This window comes from Acinonyx jubatus, chromosome B2 (genome assembly GCF_027475565.1).
Source record: "Acinonyx jubatus isolate Ajub_Pintada_27869175 chromosome B2, VMU_Ajub_asm_v1.0, whole genome shotgun sequence".
In the NCBI taxonomy this organism is placed as follows: Eukaryota; Metazoa; Chordata; class Mammalia; order Carnivora; family Felidae; genus Acinonyx; species Acinonyx jubatus.
The window spans coordinates 87015659-87035042 of record NC_069385.1 but is presented as its reverse complement, the minus strand read 5'-3'; the positions used below and the strand labels follow the sequence as shown (position 1 = coordinate 87035042).

At 34.8% G+C, this 19384-nt stretch overlaps 1 protein-coding gene across 11 annotated transcripts in view; it reads left to right on the top strand.

The window, feature by feature from the left end:
- The window catches only part of FAM135A (family with sequence similarity 135 member A), a 120358-nt gene that overhangs the window by 64952 nt on the left and 36022 nt on the right, over window positions 1–19384 (top strand). For all 11 annotated transcript variants that reach the window (XM_027057487.2, XM_027057480.2, XM_027057477.2 and 8 more), the window contains one exon: window positions 3701–3856. In XM_027057487.2, coding sequence (XP_026913288.1) covers window positions 3701–3856 — 156 coding nt within the window. The remainder of the gene's footprint in view (window positions 1–3700; window positions 3857–19384) is intronic.

The following is a 19384-nucleotide window of genomic DNA, read 5'->3' as shown; positions in this document are numbered from 1 at the left end:
TACCTTTTTTAACCTATCAGGTTGGCTGTGGTTTTCTAATAATGTAATGCTTGTTAAGATGTGATAAGATACAGATTCTTATATTTCTCTCATAGATCTTGGAGATCTTTTTCAGATATTAATTTGGCAGTATATATTCAAAGCCAGGGTATTACTTGTCAATCAGTACCAAATAAAAAATCAGAGATTCATATACATTGTAATTTATAATGTAAAAATATTAACCTAAGTAAATACCCAATGGTAGGAGAATGGTTAAACAAGTTATGGGACACTTACAGTCTAAAAAATGTTATACAGGGGTGCCTGGGTGGCTCAGTCAGTTAAGCATTCAACTTTGGCTCAGGTCATGATCTCACAGTTTTCGGGTTTGAGCCCTGCATCGGGCTCTGTGCTGACAGTTCAGAGCCTGGAGCCTACTTTGGATTCTGTGTCTCATTCTCTGCCCCTCCCCCACTTGTACTCTGTGTCTCTGTCTCTCAAAAATAAATAAATGTAAAAAAAAAATTTTTTTTTAATAAAAAAGTTATACAACCGAAAAACATGCTTTCAAAGGGCACCTGGTGGTTCAGTCAGTTAAGCATCCACTTAGGCTCAAGTCATGATCTCACAGTCCATGAGTTCGAGCCCCATGTCATTGGACTCTGTGCTGACAGCTCAGTGCCTAGAGCCTACCTGAGATTCTGTGTCTCCCTGTCTCTCTGCCCTTCCCCTGCTCACACGCTCTGTCTCTCAAAAATAAATAAACATTTAAAAAAACCCTCATTATTCAATGGAAATGGCATAATAGTATATGATTCTAGAGTTTTCTCTATGTATATAACTGAAAAAAAATTGAAGACTCCACGCTAAAATGAACTTAATTTTCTTTTTTGTTCTTCACCTGTTTTCCAAGTCTAATATTTAAGTAAGCAGCATTTTGTAATCAAACAAGATCAATGACTGCTATGAAAAAGTACATATCCATAAAAGACAAGATGTTATTTGAGAAAATATTATACAAATGTAAGATCGTATTCCTACATTTATACATATAACACAATTTGTTAAAATTTTTTCTAATTTCCTTTTTAACATAAAAATATTTTATTATTTATATTTTGAGACATAGTGCAAAGATTTATGTAAACCAGAGGAGTAATTTATTTATGCTTGTAAGGATGCTTTCCTAATAATGAAAATACTAAAGTCCTCTAAGAACCTTGGTGCCATGATTTCTGAAAAGGAAAATTAATAATTACAGGGTAGCTAGACAGCCTTGCTTTCAGGGGATTAAAAAAAAGTGTTGTTTATATTGTTCAACCTATGGTAAAACCAAGAGAATTATTTCTACATGTGTGGAGATTATACAAAGAATAGCATTGCTTGCCTTACACACTGCTGTTTAGTTACTGTCAAATGTTTATTCAAGTCATCTTTTTCTAAACTCCCTTAACACTATTCTTGGAACAACACTGCTTGTTTCAACTTATTTTAGAGTACACTTTAATCTTCTGTTTGTTCTTAAGAGAGACATGAAAAACTTGTTAGCATCATTTCTAATATGTTTATAAACTATTTCCTGGGGCAAAATACATTTGTAGATTTATTATACATTGATGAATCAATATTTATTATATGTTGAGTCTCTAAGTTTCCATTCAGGAATTCTGGAATTTTTCAGCATTTTCTGAGTTTGTCCATAAATTTGGGGGACTTTTTCCTTATCTGAAGTCTGTAATTCCTTATTCATTCATTCATTTATTCATTCAATAAATATTTATTGAGTGACTACTGTGTGTACTAGTAACCAAAGTCACAAAAGTGTATAAAACACAATCCCTTCCCTTCTTACTAATTTTGCTGAATTTTTGTTTTATGTCCTCTCTGAGCTAGGATAGAAAAGAAAAGCCTACTGAACTGCAAACTTCAAAAATAAGTAAAAATAGGGGTGCTTGGGTGGCTCAGTTAGGCCCCCAACTCTTGATTTTGGCTCAGGTCATGATTTCATGGTTCCTAAGCTTGAGCCCCACGTTGGGCTCTGCCCTGACAGTGCACAGTCTGCTTGGGATTCTCTCTCCCCCTCTCTCTCTGCCCCTCCCTTGCTCTGTCTCTCTTTCTCAAAATAAATAAATAAACTTAAAAAAAAAAAAGAAGTAAAAATAAACTGAGTAAGATTAAGTGTGATAAGCAACATTTTTTTTTAAAGGGAGCATGAAGATATAATTAGTACTCTTTAGGATATGCTGAACTTGAACACATTTCTTGTCATATTCAAATATAGTCATCTAGTGAGTGATGGCTCTAGAGTTCGGGAGAGATGTGGTCCAGATATAAAGATTCAGCAGTCATTAGTGTATGTGATAATTGAAACTATGAGAGTGGCTTTCAATCTTAACCGGAATAGACTACTACCTTCTTTAGGATGGGGAAATGAAATCATCATCTATCTGTATATTTAAGGTAGATTTCCTAGTGTTACTAGCAATTGAAGACAAATTTTTCCAGCAAGATATAATCTGCCTGAACAGTGCTGCCTCAGTGAATTAAAGAAAGGCTTGCCTTCATAACAAAAATGCCTGTCCAAAAGAGAAGGAATTATTCTGATGTATAATACAGTCTTATTTTTCTTTGTTCACAAATCCTTATTTTACTTGCACAAGAAATCCAATGGCTTATAGAAGATTCTGCATTTTGTGGTATAGTTCATTACTTTTAACTTTTATCATGAGTTTAGGTGAATATTTAAATAAATGGGACAATTTAATACCACTATTAGAACCCTCATAACAGCATAGTAAAATTGGTTATCCACTTTTGTTTCCTTACTAAACTGAGCTTCTCCTGTTAATCTTTGATGTAGATTGGAATGTGGGCCCTAGCATTTAAAATGTGCTCAATAGGGGCGCCTGGGTGGCGCAGTCGGTTAAGCGTCCGACTTCAGCCAGGTCACGATCTCGCGGTCCGTGAGTTCGAGCCCCGCATCGGGCTCTGGGCTGATGGCTCTGAGCCTGGAGCCTGTTTCCAATTCTGTGTATCCCTCTCTCTCTGCCCCTCCCCCGTTCATGCTCTGTCTCTCTCTGTCCCAAAAATAAATTAAAAATGTTGAAAAAAAATTAAAAAAAATAAATAAATAAAATAAAATAAAATGTGCTCAATAAACAGTGGGTAAATGAATTGTTAGAAAAGAGAAAGAAGTGTTTGATGACTGTAAAAGGACTACCAAGGGCAAAATAAAACTTAGAAACTTAGGATGAAGGAAAAGCAGTTAGTACTTTAGAAAGTATCTCTGTTCTTTCTGAGGAGTTACAGATTTTCTAAGTACTTCAGTTAGCAGATTGGAGGAAAAAATCTTAAGATTTCATTATCTTCTAACACTTCTATAACTTTCATCATGATTTGTACTTATGTTTAAAATTCTCAAGATTTTAGTGTTTGAGTTGATCATGCTCTTTAGAATCCTATGTGTAATTTTAAACTATATTTGACATTATTTTGGTAACAAGATACCTCAGATATTGAAATATCAATTAAGTTGCTGTAGTAACTGTGAAAATTTTTTAAAAAGCCATTGCTCACTTGGTCTCTATACATATGAGCACGTGCACACACACACACTTTTTAAAACTAAAAATTTGCCTTTGTATTGATGTTCCAATAACATTATATTTAGATATAGTAAGTCTCAGGAAGCAGTGAAGTTTTTTTCTTGTCATTTCAGAAAATAGAAAATCCTGATGAACTGGCAGAACTTATAAATATGAATCTTGCACAACTTTGTTCCCTTCTCATGGCTTTATGGGGTCAGTTTCTGGAAGTTATAACACTACATGAAGAACTAAGACTTTTATTAGCACAAGAGCACCATACTTTGAGGGTAAGTTAAAGAAAAGTGATGTTAGAACATTTTGATCAGTATTAATTATCTTTGAATTTCATTATGAATAAAAAAACCTGATTTTTACCCTTATGTTGATAAATTAGAAAAGAGACATTTACTGTTGTGTTATTGTTTGATTTCTTAAGTTAATAATAAAACAATACAGTTAATCACATGATTTGTCTCAGTTACAACTCTTGCCAATAAGAAAAATCATCTAAGTGTAATTAAAATAGAAAACTGTATGATACAGGCTAGCCACTGGAACCCAAGAACAGGTATTAGTCAGGTCTCATTAGAAACAGAAATCAGGAACAAGAGAGCCATCTTAAACTAATCTAGACTCTTTCTCCGACTTTTCCTCCTTTTGCCTCATTTAGGAATGTGTATTACAAACTTGGAAAGTCAGGGGGTAGTAATCTAGACACACATGTTTGCTGTAGACTTACTGTGGACCTTGTGCAGAAATTTTTGTTCAATTTTATTGTATAGCTTATCAAGAGGCTTTGATATATGAAACATCTGACTACTTTTCCAGTCTTATCTCTTAGTATGCTCTGTACACACATTAATTTTCCTGACCTACTTACTAGTAGGTCCTTGAAAACCCTGTGTTTTCTTTTTTTCCTTTTTCTTTTCTTAATTATAAAACATATTATCAAAATTAGAAAAGTACATAAAACATGCACATTTTAACAATTAATTAAAGGCACATATCCTTTTAACTCTCACCCAGACCAAGAAATAGAAAATTGTGAATACCACAGCAGTGCCTTGTGTGTTTTTTCCAATTTCTCTTCTCTCCCTGACATTTAGAAGTAATCACCATCTTGTCTTTTCTGATAAGGAGTTCATCACTTCTTTTAGTTTTACCATCTGTGTATGCATTCTAAATAATACAAGTTGTTTCATCCTGTCATGTTATTCAGCCTATGTTATTGAATTCTATATAAATGAGATGATACAGTGTATATTCTTTTATATCTTCTTTCACTCAAGATTGTGTTTGTGAGATTAATCCATGTTTTTATCAGTAGCTATAACTGTTCATTTTCATTGGTGTGATGTATTTTATTTGCATATACCCACAGTATGTGTATCCATTCTGCTGATGGACATTTGGATTACTCCTAACTTGTAGCTATTACAAACTAAGCTACTATGAACATTCTTGTACATACTTCCTGGCATGATAGTCTCTCTGAATTATTTACTTGTAAGGGAAATTGCTATGTCATAGGATCTGTATAACGTCAGTTATTTACAAGCAAATGCTACACTATTTTCCAAAGTGGTGCCAGTTTTCACTGCCACCAACACTTGATGAGAGCTCTTGTTATTCCACATACACCCCACACCTCTTGATTTTTGGCAGACTTTAAATTTTGCCAGTCTGATACCATTGTAGTTTTAATTTTCATTTCTCTGGTGACCTGTGAGGTTGAACACTATTTTGTATGACTATTGGCTATGTAGATTTCCTGTTTGTAAAGTACCTGTTCAAATTGTTTAATCATTTTTCTATAGGATTACCTTTCTTTTTCATCTTGATTTGGAATACTTTTCTATGTATTGGCCTTTGTTACATGTTTTGTAAATAAATCTTCTCTTGTGTCATTGTTTTTTTTTTCCCCATTATCTTTGTGCTGTCTTTTGATAAATTAGAGGTCTTAATTTTAGTGTAAATGGAACAGAAGAGAAAGGCCAGATATAGACGTATCCATACTTGGACATAATATATCCAGAGCAACATATAGAGAAACCTCAAGATTTCAAGAAAAGTTGAGATTTTCAATTAATGATGTTGGGACAATTAGGTATTCATGTGGAAAAAAAAATACTATGTAAAATTCAGTTTAAGGTGGATTGAAGACAAATATGAAAAGCAAAGTCATAAAGCTTATAAAATATAATAGAGAATTTACAGAAGAGTTACTAAAATAGTACAGAATAATCCTATATACTCTTCATCAGAATCACAAGTTACAATTTTGTCATGTTTATCATTCCTTCTTTTTATAGATAGGTTATACACACACACACACACACACACACACACACACACACACACACACATGGATTTTTTTTTTTCCTGGATCATTTGTTTTTTAGACGCATCATGTTCTTTTATCCATAAATACTTAAGGGCATATTGACTAAGAACAGAAATACTTTCTTACTTAACCATAGGACAGTGATCAACTTTATGAAATTTAATATTGATACAATATTGATATCTAATGCAAAACTCATTTGGTATTTTATTGTTTGTCTTAATAATGTCCTGCCTGACTTTTCCCCTTTTCCAGGATCAAACTCAGAATCACACATTGCATTCAGTTTTCATGACCATTTAAATTCTTTAGACTCATTTAATCTGGAATAGTTCCTTGTATTTTCTTTGTCTTTCATAAAGAGTATTGGCTAGTTTTGTAGACCATTGTTCAGTTTGGGTTTGTATTATGTGTATTATGTTTCCTTATGGTTAGATTCAGGTGATATAGTAATAGTGGAAATATACTATATTTTATTTCTTTGTCAATCAGTTTTGGTAAATTATGTTTTTTAAGGAGTTTGTTCTGTCTAAATTTATTAATTTATTGGCACCAAATAATTCATAGTATCCTTCAATTATTTTTTTTAACATCTTAAGTATCTGTAGTGTTTTTCTGTTTTATTTTTGTTGTCAGTTATTTGTGCCTTTATTCTTTTTTTCTTGACTGATCCCATCAGAAGTGTCATTTTACTAGTTTTTTCAAAGAACTAACTTGATGTTAATTGTCTCGTGTGTTTTGTTTTGGGTTTTATTAATTTTCCTTTTGACTTTAGTAGTTCCTCTTACTTTCTAAAGGTTTATTTTGCTTTTTAAATCTTCTATAAGTAGATGTTTAGCTTATTGATTATAGCATTTCTTTTTTTCTGCTTTATACATTTAAGTTGATAAGTTTTTCCCTAAGTACTGCTTTAGTACAAGTTTTTAATATGTTCTTTTTATCCTTTGGTTCTCAGTATTTTCCAAATTTTGTGAGCAGTTTATTCTTTGATTCAGGGTTGTTTAGAAGTTTTTTTTCTCATTCGTATATAAAATGGTTTATAAAAATAATAAATACATCTATTCCTTCTTTTTCTGGATATAAACATAAACAATTTACTAGTCAATGACAGGACTCCATGGGACTAGTCAATGATAGGACTTTATACACACACACTACCCCAAATGGGAAATTATGCAGCATACCAATAATAATTTGGTTGGGAAATCTTTGATTTAAAGCACTATAGGTAAACAAAACCATTTTAAAGAATACACTAGATATGTTGTCCTATATTTAGCAGTTGTTATTTTTGCCTTGCTCAGAAATCCAAGAAATTGAGTGCCTGCCCATAGTCTTCTGAAATAAGGGACCAGAGACCGTTCTTGTCCAAAAATTGCCATATTTTGTATCAAGTGACCCTGCAATTTGAATTAGAGGTTGGCACTTAGACCAAAGGTAGTCATCTACAGCGTGAACATAGAGAAGACTGGTAATTTTTGAAGGTGGCTGCTGCATTAACTCTGCTGATTTGGAGCATTTTCTATTAGAAGAATGACTGAATAAAGTATTCAGATCATTTGTCTTGAATAATTCAAACATGGGACACAAAAGAAGAGACCCAGTTACTAAACAGTGGCAGAAACCAAGAGAAGGTCATAGACAAAAGTCATGAGACAATAGAAGCCATGAATAAACCATTTATTACAAGATAGGGATGAAAGTAAAAAGGATCAAAAGCAAAGCAGGGAGAGTGTCAGAGATAGAGAGGAACGTGAGAATGGAGAAATGACTAGAAAAGGAAAGAACAAACACTGGTTTCTGAACTGCTACTAGAGTGATACTAGGATATTAGTCTAGGTGTTATTTGCTAAATGGCAATGAACAGCATTTCAGTTTCATAAGAACTGGCTGTTTGGCTACAGAGTCATTTCCTTGGATGTCCTTACTTTATATCCTTATAAAAATCCCACACAGCCTGAGGTTATCTGACCACATCTCCGTCTCTTGCTAACTAAAGAGCCTGTATTTCCAAGGCTGTGTTTCTTTGTTTCCAAATGTATTGATTTCCTGGTTGCCTTTTTGTTGTTGATTTCTAGTTTATCTTCATTGTGGTTAGAAAAGTCTGTGATTTCAGTATTTCAGTATTCTTGGAGACTTGCTTTATACTAGGAATGTGTATTCATCAGATTGCTGGGTTAAGTGTAAAATATGCTGGGTTAAGTTTATAGATCATTTTGTTCAAATTTTTCATATTCTTCATGAATTTATGGCTGCTAGTGCTATCAACTACCAAGAAAAGTGTGGTAAAATCTCCCATTATGGTTATAAATGTGTCTTATTTGTTGTTACCAGGTAGTAAGTGGCAGAGATGGGATTCAGACCCAAGCAATATGGTTCAATAGCCTGTGTTCCTTACCGTTTGACATACTGCCTCTCAAGATAGAGAAGGGAATTATAGCAAGGATCAGAGGCAACTTTGTAGCATAATATTTTATGAGGTTGGGGTTGTCCTGGGTAGAATAAGAACAAGAAGGTAAGCCAGTAGAGAAGCTGATGAACGCAACTTTAAAAAAAGGGAGCAAAGAAGGAAGGCCAAGATAAAATTGGGTTTATGGAAAACTAAAATGTCAAAGATAAACTGAAATTTTTCCTAGAGCTTCGTTTTTCTCACTCCATTCTAGATAATAAAAAATGGCCTATTTAACTCCTAAAAGAATCAAGGAAAGGTAATTAAGACACAGAGAGAAAGTGCCCTATTGTTACTTAACCAGGAATAATAATCCTTGCCCTGTCATGCCCTGCTCTGATGTATATCACAAAAACTGGAAATGGTGGTATATTATGTCCTTTGATTCCCATTTATGCAGTTAAATAGGAACTTTGTTCATAAAGTTTATCAGTATTTTGAGAATACATTGCTAAGCCTACAGTAACCGAAGTAGTCCAAAGGTCATTCATTGTTTGTACTGGGACAGAATTGGCTGTAATAAAGTGTATAGGCTGTCTGATAATGTATTCAGAAACAGTGCAATTGAACTAAGTTACAGAAGTGAACGTATGATATGGAATCTCTTGTTGGAGTGAAAGCAAATAATGAGGCAAAGAAAGAGTTGGACTAAAAAGAGGAAATGTAATTCTATACTTGGTAAGAACAATGTAATGAATCAGTTTAACATTTGTTCTACCATGTTATGTGATATCAAGATTCAGAAAGGACAGATTTCCTGAATCTTGGAAAATTAAGTCAACCAGACTGGTAGAATTTTGTGGTTACATGCCATACACATTCACATTAAAGCATAGAGACTATTATGTATGAATGATTCCAGTACCCCATATTACATAAAAAGATGAAAGGCAGTAATATCAGCATCATGGCAGTATAAAATGTCTTTTGTTTTTGTCCCACCCACAACAACAAAAATTTAGCATCTATCCATGAACAAAAGTGACTGTGGGAGCTGTAGGATCTAATACCATATACTAAGGAACCCTGGAGGCATCTCACCCACCTGTGCATTGGATAATAAGCGGAAGGATTTCAGTCTTGACCCTGCAGTGGCCTGTTTACCAGCTCTTGATGCTCGTGGCTACAGTCTGGGAACCCCTGGGGAATTAGATTTAGATAGTTACCCAGGGTTGAGAGAACCTTTGCAGAAGTTCATATTTCCAGAAGAGAAGTTCCAGTATTCCATTGGCAAAAAAAAAAAAAAAAAATACAAGTTTGGATGCATTAGAATTCTAGCAAGAGGAATAGCTTGTCTTTAAATATATCATCCCTCGCCCAAAATAGCACAGCTTAGGTCTAAGAGAACCCTTCTTGGCCTGTGATTTTTCATGCAGAGAAAAAGAAGAATGGATGAGTTGAGTACCCAGCTTCCCTAGCTGTGCAGGACATTGCCAAAGTGGCTCCTCTCTCTCTCTCTCTCTTGCTCTCTCGCTTTCTCTCTCTCTCTCTCTCTCTCTCTCTCTCTCTCTCTCTCTCTCTCTCATCCCATCTAGAGTTCTAAATCAGGAGTTCCATGACTTGGGGGGTAAAGTGGAAAGAGACTGGGAGAGTGGCAGATGGGTCTCTCAGAAAGCATTAAAGGGACTCATACTTCTCACTACATCACAAACTCCGTTAAAAGTTTGTTCATGAGCTACTTGGACAGCCTCGGCTGTGGATCCCTCCAACTGGCCATGGGTACCTCCACCATTCCATATGCCTCACCCACACCCTCCCTTCTAGTCTGCATCTGGCTCCCTTTGTGCGCTGCTGAAGGCAGTGACAAAAAGTAAACTTTGGCAGATCTGTAGCTGCAGGCCAGGAAGAGACCGTAAATGAGCTGTGGCATCACATTTGAGAAATAAAAGATAGGCAGTCAGCACTCAGCCTGATATGTTGCAGGAAGGAGAGAAGGAATACAATATTAAAAAATTTGCCAAAGAGGGAGCAAGAAATATAGAGCAGGTATATCCATAGAAAGTCTGAGAAAACCTCAGAATCCCTGTGAAGACTGAGGAAATATTTCTGCCCCAAAGACAGTAAATACTGGAGGAGGTGACTGCTAATTCAAATGTTAAGGTAGAAATGCAAAACTCCAAGGAACATGAAACATCAGGGGAAAATGACATCACTAAAGGATCATAATCCTCCAGTAACCGAACACAAAAACAGGGAGATCAGAAATTTACCCAATAAAGAATTCAAAGTAGCCATTTTAAGGAAACTCAGCTACAAGAAAACACAGAAAGATAATTCAACAAGATTAAGAAAGCCGTGCACAAAATGAGAAGATTAACAAAGAGATAGAAATCATTAAAAAAAAAAATCAAAAGCAAATTCTGGAGCTGAAGAATTTGGTGAATGAAATGATAAATGCAGTAGAGAGCATTCACGACAGAATGGGCCAAACAGAAAAAAAGAATCTGTGATAAAAGATAGGAACTTGACATTCCAGTCAGAGGAGAGCAAAGAAAAAAAGAATGAAAAAGAGTGAAGAAAGGCTTCCTGATCTATGAGATACCAGCAAAAGTAATAATTTGTAATTATTCAAGCTCCAGAAGAAAAAGAGAGGGAGAAGGGAACAGAAAGCCTATTTGAAGAAATAATTACTGAGAGTGTCCCAAACATGGGAAGACATTTGGATATCCAAGTACATAAAGCTCATAGGTCACCACCAAACCAACTAAATCTAGGGAGATCCCCTCCAACACACTATAATAAAACTGTCAAAAATCAAAATCAAAGAGATAATATTGAAAGTTGCAAGAAAAGAGAAGATTGTAATCTACAATCAGTGGATTTGTTAGGAAAAACAAAGACTGGAAGAAGAGAGCTACAAAACAGCCAGAAAACAACTAATGAAATGGCATTAATTAATCCTTACATATCAGTACTCTAAATGTAAATGGATTGAATTCTCCAATCAAAAGTCATAGAGTGGCTGAGTAGACAAAAAAAGAACCAACTATATGCTGCCTACGAGAGACTCACTTCAGCTTTAAGGACACACATGGGCTCAAAGTGAAGCAATGGAGAAAGACATTCAATGCAAGCAGAAACCTAAGAATAAGGATAGCTATACTTGTTTTTTTAAGGTTAGTTGTACTTATATCACACAAAATAGACTTTAAGTCAAAATGATAATAAGAGACGGGCAACTAGGTGGCTCAGTCGATTGAGCATCCAACTTTGGCTCAGGTCATGATCTCCCGGTTCGTGGGTTGGAGCTCCGCGTCGGGCTCTGTGCTGACAGCTCAGAGCCTGGAGCCTGCTTCAGATTCTGTGTCTCCCTCTTTCCCTGCCGCTGCCCTGCTCGCACTTGTCTCTGTCTCTGTCTCTCAAAAAGTGAATCAACATTAATAATTTTTTTAAAAAAACAATGAAAATGAGATAAAGAAGGTCATTATATAATGATAAAGAGGTCAGTTCTTCAAGATCTAACCATTTTAAGTATATATGCACCCAGCATTGGAGCACCTAAATATACTAAGCAGATACTAACAGATCTGAAGGGAGAAATAGAAAACAATACAGTAATAGTAGGGGACTTCATTACCCCACTTTCAACAATGGATAGATCATCCAGATAGAAAATCAATGAGGAAACATTGGGCTTGAACCATACTTCAGACCAAATGTACCTAACAAATATACATAAAATACTTGATCCAACAGCAGCAGAATACACTTTTTTCTCAGGTGTACATGGAAGATTCTTAGCAAATTTTAAAAGATTGAAATCATACCAAGTATCTTTAAATCACAACAGTGTGAAACTAGAAATCAATTAACAGAAGGAAATCTGGAAAAATCACAAATATGTGGATGTAAAACAGCACTCCTAAATAACCAATGGGCCAAAAATCTCAAATAAATAACCTAAATTTACATATCAGGGAACTAGAAAAAGAACAAACTTAAGCCCAAAGTTAGCAGAAGGAAGGAATTAACAAAGATTATAACAGAAATAAGACCAAAAAACAATAGGAAAAATCAACAAAACTAAGAACAAGGTTTGTTTTTTCTTTGTTTGTTTGGAAAAGATAAGCTCAACACTTTTAGCTAGACTGAGAAAATAATTTATAATATAAAATGAAAGAAGATAGAGTGCAACTGATAACCACAGAAATACAAAGGATTATGAACAATTATAAACCAACAAATTGGATGAGTAAAGAGATTCAATCGTTAACCAACAATTACTCATCAAAGAGAAGTCTAGGAAAAGATGGCTTCACTAGTGAATTCTACCAAATATGTAAAGGATTAAAGCTAATCTTTCTCAAATTCTTCCCAAAAAAATAAAAAAAGAACACTTCCAAACTTTTTTACAATGCCAACATTAGCCTAATACTAAAGCCAGATAAAGATAATACAAGAGAAGTAAACAACAATCCAATATCCTTGATGAATGTAGATGCAAAAATTCTTAACATAATATTAGCAAACTGAACTGAACAGATTAAAAGGATCATACACCATGATCACATGGGATTTATCCCTGGGATGCAAGGATGCTTCAGTACACACAAGTAAATAAATGTGATATACCACATTAATAGAATGAAAGATTAAAATTACATGATCCTCTCAATAGATGCAGAAAAAGTATGTGGCAAAATACAATATTCTTTTATGATAAAAACTCTCAACTAGATATACAAGGAATGTACCTCAACATAATAGTAATATGACAAGCCCACAGCTAACATTATACCCAAGGGTAAAAAGTTGAAACCTTTTCCTTTACTATCATGAACAGGACAAGGGTGCCCATTTTCATCACTGCTATTCAACAAAGTACTGGAAGTCCTCATTAAGCAATTAGACAATAAAAAGCAATAAAAGACATCCAAATCAGAATGGAAGAAGTAAGGGTGCTTCGGTGGCTTTGTCATTTCAGCTTCTGACTCTTGATTTTAGCTCAGGTCATGACCTCGTGGTTCGTGAGACTGAGCCCCACATCTGGCTTTGCACTGACATCAATGTGGAGCCTGCTTGGGAGTCCCTCTCTCCTTCTCTCTCTCTCTTTCTGCCCCTCCCCCACTCACTTACACTCTCTCTCAAAATAAATATTTTAAAAAAAGGAAGTAAAATTGCTTCTGGTTGCAGATGATATGATTTTATATATTAAAAAATGCTTATGACTTCATCAAAAAACTGTTGGTATTAATCAACAAATTCAGTAAAGTTTTGGGATACAAAATCAATATATAAAACTTAGTTGCATTCTGTACACTAACAGTGAAATACTTGAAAAAGAAATAAAGAGAAGAGTCCCATTCACAATAGCATCAAAAATAAGAAAATACTTAGGAATAAATTTAACCAGAAGCTATAAGATCTGTTACTGAAAACTACAAGACTTTGATGAAAGAAAATGACAGAAACACAAATGGAAAGATATTCCATGTTCATTGATCAGAATTAATATGGTTAAATATCCATCTATAGTTTCAGTTCAATCCTTATCGAAATTCCAAGAGTATTTTTCACGGAAATAGAAAATCACAGTTCTAAAATTTATATGGAACCACAAAAGACCCTAAATAACCAAAGCAAGACTGTGAAAGAAGAGCAAAGCTGAAGGCTTCACATTTCCTGATTTCAGACTATATTACAAAGCTGTAATAATCAAAACAGCATGGTACTGGCACAAAAATAGGCAAATAGACAAATGGAACCAAATCAAGAGCCTAGAAACAAACTTTTGCATACATGGCCAACTTATATTTGACAAAAGAGCCAACTATACTCAATGGGGAATGGTGTCTTCAATAAGAGGTGCTGGGAAAACCGAGTAACCACATGTAGAAGAATGAAATTGGACCCCTACCTAAAACCATTCACAAAAATTAGCTCAAAATGGACTAAAGACTTCAACCTAACACCTGAGACTATAAAACCCCTAGAGGAAAACAGGGAAAAAGCTCCTTGACATTGGTTTTGGCAGTGATATTTTGGATTTGACACCAAAAGCAAAGGCATAGGTAAATAAGTGGGACTACATCAAACTAAGAAGCTTCTACAGCAATGGAAACCGTCAACAAAATGAAAAGGCAACTTAGTTAATCGAGAAAATATTTGCAAGTCATGTATATGATGAGCTTAATATTTAAAATATATGAAGAACTCCCGCAACTCAATTTAAAAAAAACTGATTAAAAAATGCACAGAGGCACTGAAGAGCCATTTATACAGACATGCAAATAACCAATGGGTACATGAAAAGATGCTCAGTGTCACTGATCATTAGGAAAGTGCAAATCAAAATCGCAATGAGTCATCACCTCATACTTGTTAGAATGGCTGTTATAAAAAGTCAAGAGAACAAGTGTTAGCAAGGATCTGATAAAAAGGGAACCCTTGTGCACTGTTGGTGTGTATGTAAATTGGTGCAGACACTATGGCAAAACAGTGTGGAAGTTTCTTAAAGTCTTAAAAATAGAACTACCATATGGACTAGCAATATCACTTCCAGGTACATATCCAATGGAAAAGAAAACAGGATCTCGAAGAGATACCTGCACTCCCATGTTTATTGCAGCATTATTCATAATAGCCAAGACATGGAAATAACCTAAGTGTCCGTTAATGGATGACTGGATAAAGAAGATGTGGTGTATTTAGGTTTCCCATACTATCACTTTGCTTTTGTGAAAGACCTCCACTAGTTACCTGTTTTTGCTAACCAGAAGAAATACCAAGAAGATTGTTGGTTTTATGAAATGGTTTTATGACCATTTATGAAATTGTCATTGCTTTCTTACTTTATGCCAATTCAGCTTAAGAAAGGTTTCATAGTCGGGGCGTGCCTGGGTGGCTCAGTCGGTTAAGCATCTGACTTCACCTCAGGTCATGATCTTACGGTTTGTGAGAGTTCCAGCCCCACATCGGGCTCTGTACTGACAGCTCAGAGCCTGGAACCTGATTCAGATTCTGTGTCTCCCTCTTTCTCTGCCCCTCCCCCATATGTTATCGTTTCTCTCTCTCTCTCTCTCTCTCTCTCTCTCTCTCTCTCTCTCTCTCTGTCTCTGTCTCTCAAAAGTAAATGTTAAAAATTTTTTTTTAAAAACTCAAAGTTTTCACTGGAATCCTCTGTTTTTAGATAGTGGGAGAAACCTGTATATACAATGGAATATTATTCAATTATTAGAAAGGACATCCTTCCATTTGCAACAACACAGATGGACCTTGAGGGCATTACACTAAGAGAAACAAGTCAGGGAAAACCAAGTACTGTATGATATCACTTACATGTAGATTCTAAAAAAGCTGAACTCATAGAAACATAATAGAATGGTGATTACCAGCGGTGGAAGGGTGGTGTGAAATAGGGAGCTACTGTTCAAAGGGTACAGACTTCCAGTTATAAGATAAATAATTTCTGGGGATCTAATTTATATCATGGTGTTTTAGTTAACAGTACTGTACTGTATACCTGAAAGTTGGGAAGAGAATGGATCCTAAATGTTCTTACCACAAAAAAGAAATGGTAATTACGTGACATGATGGATGTGTTAGCTAATGCTTAAGGTGGTAACCATCTTGCAGTATGTAAGTGCATCAAATCAATACCTTGTACTCCTTAAACATGTATGCTGCATGTGGTATGTCAGATATACCTGAGTCAGTATAGCTGAGAAAAAAGGTTAAAGGTATTTAATATCAAGTGAAAGATGTCTTTGTCATTTTAAACTGAGAAATGGAATTATCAAGGAAGATAACTTATAAAAAGCAAAAAAATAAATCGAAAATCAATAAATTATAATGAAGTTTCTATGTGTCAATAACTATAAAGAATCTGAGATCTGTAAAGGACTTATAAGCACATAAGGTAACCTGTAACCTAGCATACATTTATTGATGCATAGGGGTCCCACATTTGCAGTACATGTCCCATTTTGTAATGGACATGGGCATGCATGCTATTTACTCCAAAGGGAATCTTTGTCTACCAAGGCTGTGAGCAAATCTGCTCTTTGCTCCTGAGGAAGATGTATCTCTGTCTTCCTAGGCTATTCTCAATACAAACATCCTTGAAAAGATAGTCTGTAACAAGAACAGTCAATGTTTCTGCTCACAAGACTTAGAAATGTAAGAGACCCTGAAGAATTGTCTTTCAACAGTGTTTTTGGAGAACTTATTTTCACCAGTTTATTTCCTCAACAGTTTCACTGATTTTTATTGCTAGTGCTTCCAAAGATGCCTCTTGTGTTACAGTGCTTCCCATTATACCATCAGAGATGCCATATTTAATGTGTATTGTAGCTTGTGCCTAGAATTGTTAAGTCCAGTGTTGAGATCAACATATGCCATTTACAGGTTTGGAGAGCCATGTTGTGTGCTTTGTACTTTGTCCCAGCATTGCAGACTTGTATTCTGCCCTGAACAAGCTCTTGTTAGGGCTGCTGAAGTAAGACAGAATAACAGTTGATCTGGCATTCTTTCAGGGACAACTTGAATAAATCTTTACTTCTGTCCTACTAAATAAATACCTTGAGTTGACAGATAAAATACAGAGTACCTGATTAAATTTTAATTTAGGTAAGCAATGAATAACTTTTAGTATGCAGTGTTTGGGAAATACTTACACTAAAAAAATTATTTGTATTTCAATGTCCTGTTTTGTAGAATTGCCAGATATAGCAAATAAAAATATAGGATGCCTAGTTACATCTGAATTTTGGGTAAGCAACAAATAATTTTTCAATTTAAGTATGTCTGGTGCAACCCTATCAAATAGGATACCAAAGCGGATTTAACCTTGTTTTATATATTTTTGGATTAATGAAGTATGTCTTATGGAGGTGCAGAAAATGGGAAAGAATTCCTTGGTCAAGAAGAAAATAATTTTGAGCTTAGTAATCTTGTGTGGAAGCAGAACATGTGGTAAACATGGCTTTACTCAATATGCACTGATATTTATGATCCTAACCTAAAGCAAAGAAATCCAAGTTGATGTAATGTTTTTGCTGTTTGATTACTTAATATTCTTTGCTATTACTCATTTAAACTCTTCATTTAACGAGCCTTTCCTTAGACTGTAAAATGAAAATAATTTGCTTTATAAGCCTTCGTAAAATAGTATTTCAAAGTATACAATTGTCAGAATTAGGGAAGTTTTAAGAATTTTCATTGATCTCTGTATATTCCTCTGAATTTGTTAAAGTTTATTTATTTTGGGAGAGAGGGAAAGAGCGTGCATACACATGTGAGCAAGCGTGAACAGGGGAGGATCAGAGAGAGAGAGGGAGAGAGAGAAGCCCAAGCAGGCTCCACTTTGGGCTCTCCACTGTAGAGCCCAAAGCAGGGCTTGATCTCCGGAACCATGAGGTCATGACTTGAGCTGAAATCAAGAGTTGGGCACTTAACCAACTTGAGTCACCCAGGCGCCCCTCCTGTCAATTTTAGTGTGAACCTAAAACTGCTCTAAAAAAGTAGTCTTTAAAATAATATTTTTTAAAGAAATCTTCATTGGACATCCTCATATGCAAATTTCTGTGCCCTGTTTGGCATCTATGTTTTATTCAGAGTTGTGCCCACCTTTGCTCCCATAGCCCTATTTTCTTTGAGTAACATCTCTTCTACCTTGTAGTTGCATATTTAGTGATTCTCCCATAACCAATGACTAGAAGCCAAAGGATTCATCTTAAAATTGGAGAGAGAAAGAGCTATTTTTTCTTTCTGGTTAGATAGAATACATTGTTGTGCTCTTAGAAATGTAAAGTTTGGGTTGTTTTTTTTTTTTTTTTTTTCTCCATAGAATGTTTAGGACCATAATAATTTATTCATGTATTTTTACTTAACAAAGTATGTATAACAATTATTATCTTCCAGACATGAGTTGCCTTACAAATGTTAACTAATTTAATCAAAATGCCATAAAGTAAATACTTTATGATACTCATTTTACAAAAGAACTTAGAAAAATGAAATAACTTGGCCAAAGTCACACAGCTTGTACATGATAGAGAGGAGATGCAAACCCTTGCAGTAGATGCAGATCTGATATTTTTATGTTTCATCTGTTTCGCATGCGTTTTTAAAATATCAAAAATGAGGTAAATTAAGACTTCAAACAAAATAGTCCAGACTTGTAACTTTGGAATACCATTCATTCTGATGCTGGTGTGCTATGCTATTCATATTTTAAAAATAAAAAGAAACACAGTCTCAAACATAATTTTCAGTGATCACTTTCTAATGCAAAATATGATTTTGTATTTTTTTCCCAGTTGATGTAAAGAGAAAGTGCCATTTGCATTTATTCCCTGGGATTATAAAAAATGCTGTGGAACACTAAACATACCACAGATGATATAATAGCTAGAAAATCAAAGCATCATTTATTGACAGCACCACAAAAAGAGAATAGTCAAAAGCATAGGTTATATGTAATATAATGGCTATAGGTAACTCTTGTCTGAGACTGAATTTTTGAAGAGATGGGTTTAGATTAGTTTAGTTTTCCTTTTTTACATAAAATTTACATAACCATGTCACATGTACAATTTAGTAGCATTTAATACATTCACAATATTGTACAATCAGCCATCACCTCTGCCTGATTACAATACAGTTTAAACACTCCAAAAGGAAACCCCATACCCATTAAACAGTCCCTCCGCATTTCCTCCTCCCCCCGTTCTCTAGTGAACACTAGTCTGATTTATTCATTCTGGATGTTTCATATAAAGGTAATCGTGCAATATATGACTTTAGTGTTTGGTTTCTCTCGCTTCATTCATTCATGTTGTAGCATATATCAGTCCTACATTCCCTTTTTTTTTTAAATTTTATTTAAATCCAAGTTAGTTAATAGATAGTGTAATAATGGTTTCAGGAGTAGAATTTAGTGATTCATCACTTACATAAAATACCCAGTGCTCATCCCAACAAGTGCCCTCCTCAATGTCCATCCCCCAACTAACCCATCTCCCCACCTAACACCCCTCCAGCAACCCTCAGTTTGTTCTCTGTGTTTAATAGTCTCTTATG